At 40.0% G+C, this 1,276-nt stretch overlaps 1 protein-coding gene across 1 annotated transcript; it reads right to left on the minus strand.

The window, feature by feature from the left end:
* Nucleotides 1-290: 290 nt before the first annotated feature.
* LOC111240022 (SEC14-like protein 2) lies at nt 291-1,242 on the minus strand (the record flags this gene model as incomplete). Its single annotated transcript, XM_022769979.1, has 2 exons — nt 1,184-1,242; nt 291-479 (listed from the first exon to the last, which is right to left on the minus strand). Coding segments are annotated over exons 1-2 (231 nt in total), but the record flags the coding sequence as incomplete, so codon positions are not given.
* Nucleotides 1,243-1,276: the final 34 nt, after the last annotated feature.

Raw genomic sequence — 1,276 nt, forward strand, 5'->3', positions numbered from 1 at the left:
GAGGAGAGGAGAGGAGACAAAAGGAAACAAGAGGAAACGAGAGGAGAGGAGAGGAAACGAGAAGAAACACAGCGAGATGAAAAGAGGGGAAAGGACAAGTGGAGAGGAACCAAGAGACCAAGAGAGGCAACAAGAGAGGAGACAAGAGGAGATGAGGAGAGGAGATGAGGAGAGAGGAGGAGAAGAAAAGAAGAAAGGAGGAAGCAAATGAAAGCAGAGAAGGAAACTAGGAAGGAAACAAGAGGAAAGGAGAGGAGGAAACAAGAAGGAGATGAGGAGACAGTCCTGACCTTCTCGGTCTGCCTCTGACACTCCTGCCGCAGCATCTCTGTGTGTCTGATCTTGGTCTTCAGGAAGTCCTGCTTGGTTGCCGACAGCAACAGACCTTTGGGATCCAGGGGACCAATCACATCGTACCAGATGGGACTTCCCTCCCTGTCGTAGCCGCACATCCCTCCAGACACGTACTTCTCGATCACCTGAGGGAAGGTGAGATCAGGACCCGACATCAAACCGCAGACAGTCTGTATAACTGCTTCTTTAACCCTTTGGAACCAGATTTCAAAATATGAGCCTGGACCAAGCAGTACAGCTGTCCTTTCACAGTAAAAGCCCCCTTTCATCAATCTACATGAAGTGAAATAAAATTAATTTTTTAATTTTTTATGGATTCTTTTTAACGAATAAAACATTTTACATATAAACATTATGATTAATTAGATTTAAAAATGAACTAAGACTCGTTTTGTTTAAAACATTGAACAGACAGAAAATAAATAACGTCTTAGTTACATGAAGAAGAAAAATTTACGTTAACGTTGTGTCACAATGCAACTCTGTTATCATGAATTTCATTATAAACTATGGTTTTTCTTTTGACACGTGATTTTCTTTTCCCCATTCTACACTTTTCTTTGATTTATTTTTAGTTTATTTATATATTTTTGTTGTTGTTTTGTTTTTCCTTATTTTATTTGCGTTTCGTCTCATTCTGCAGCTGCAAAACAGTTTAAATGAATCAAAAGAAACGAATTAGAAAGTTCAAAAGAAAAAGTCCAAAACACATTTCTGCAGATCGGTGGAGCGTGATTTTAAAAGATTATTACAGTTATTATTGATTTACATCTTCCTGTCCTGTCAGCCCTCCAAAATAAAACATATACACCAAACTGAGTGTGTTCACCTCAGGAGGTCTCCAGTCAGATATGATGGTGTCCACTCTCATCTGTTTCCTGAACTCCACATGCTGCAGAGAGAGAGAGAGAGAGAGAGAGAG

The sequence above is a fragment of the Seriola dumerili genome, unplaced genomic scaffold (genome assembly GCF_002260705.1).
Source record: "Seriola dumerili isolate Sdu_G_001 unplaced genomic scaffold, Sdu_1.0 BDQW01008543.1, whole genome shotgun sequence".
In the NCBI taxonomy this organism is placed as follows: Eukaryota; Metazoa; Chordata; class Actinopteri; order Carangiformes; family Carangidae; genus Seriola; species Seriola dumerili.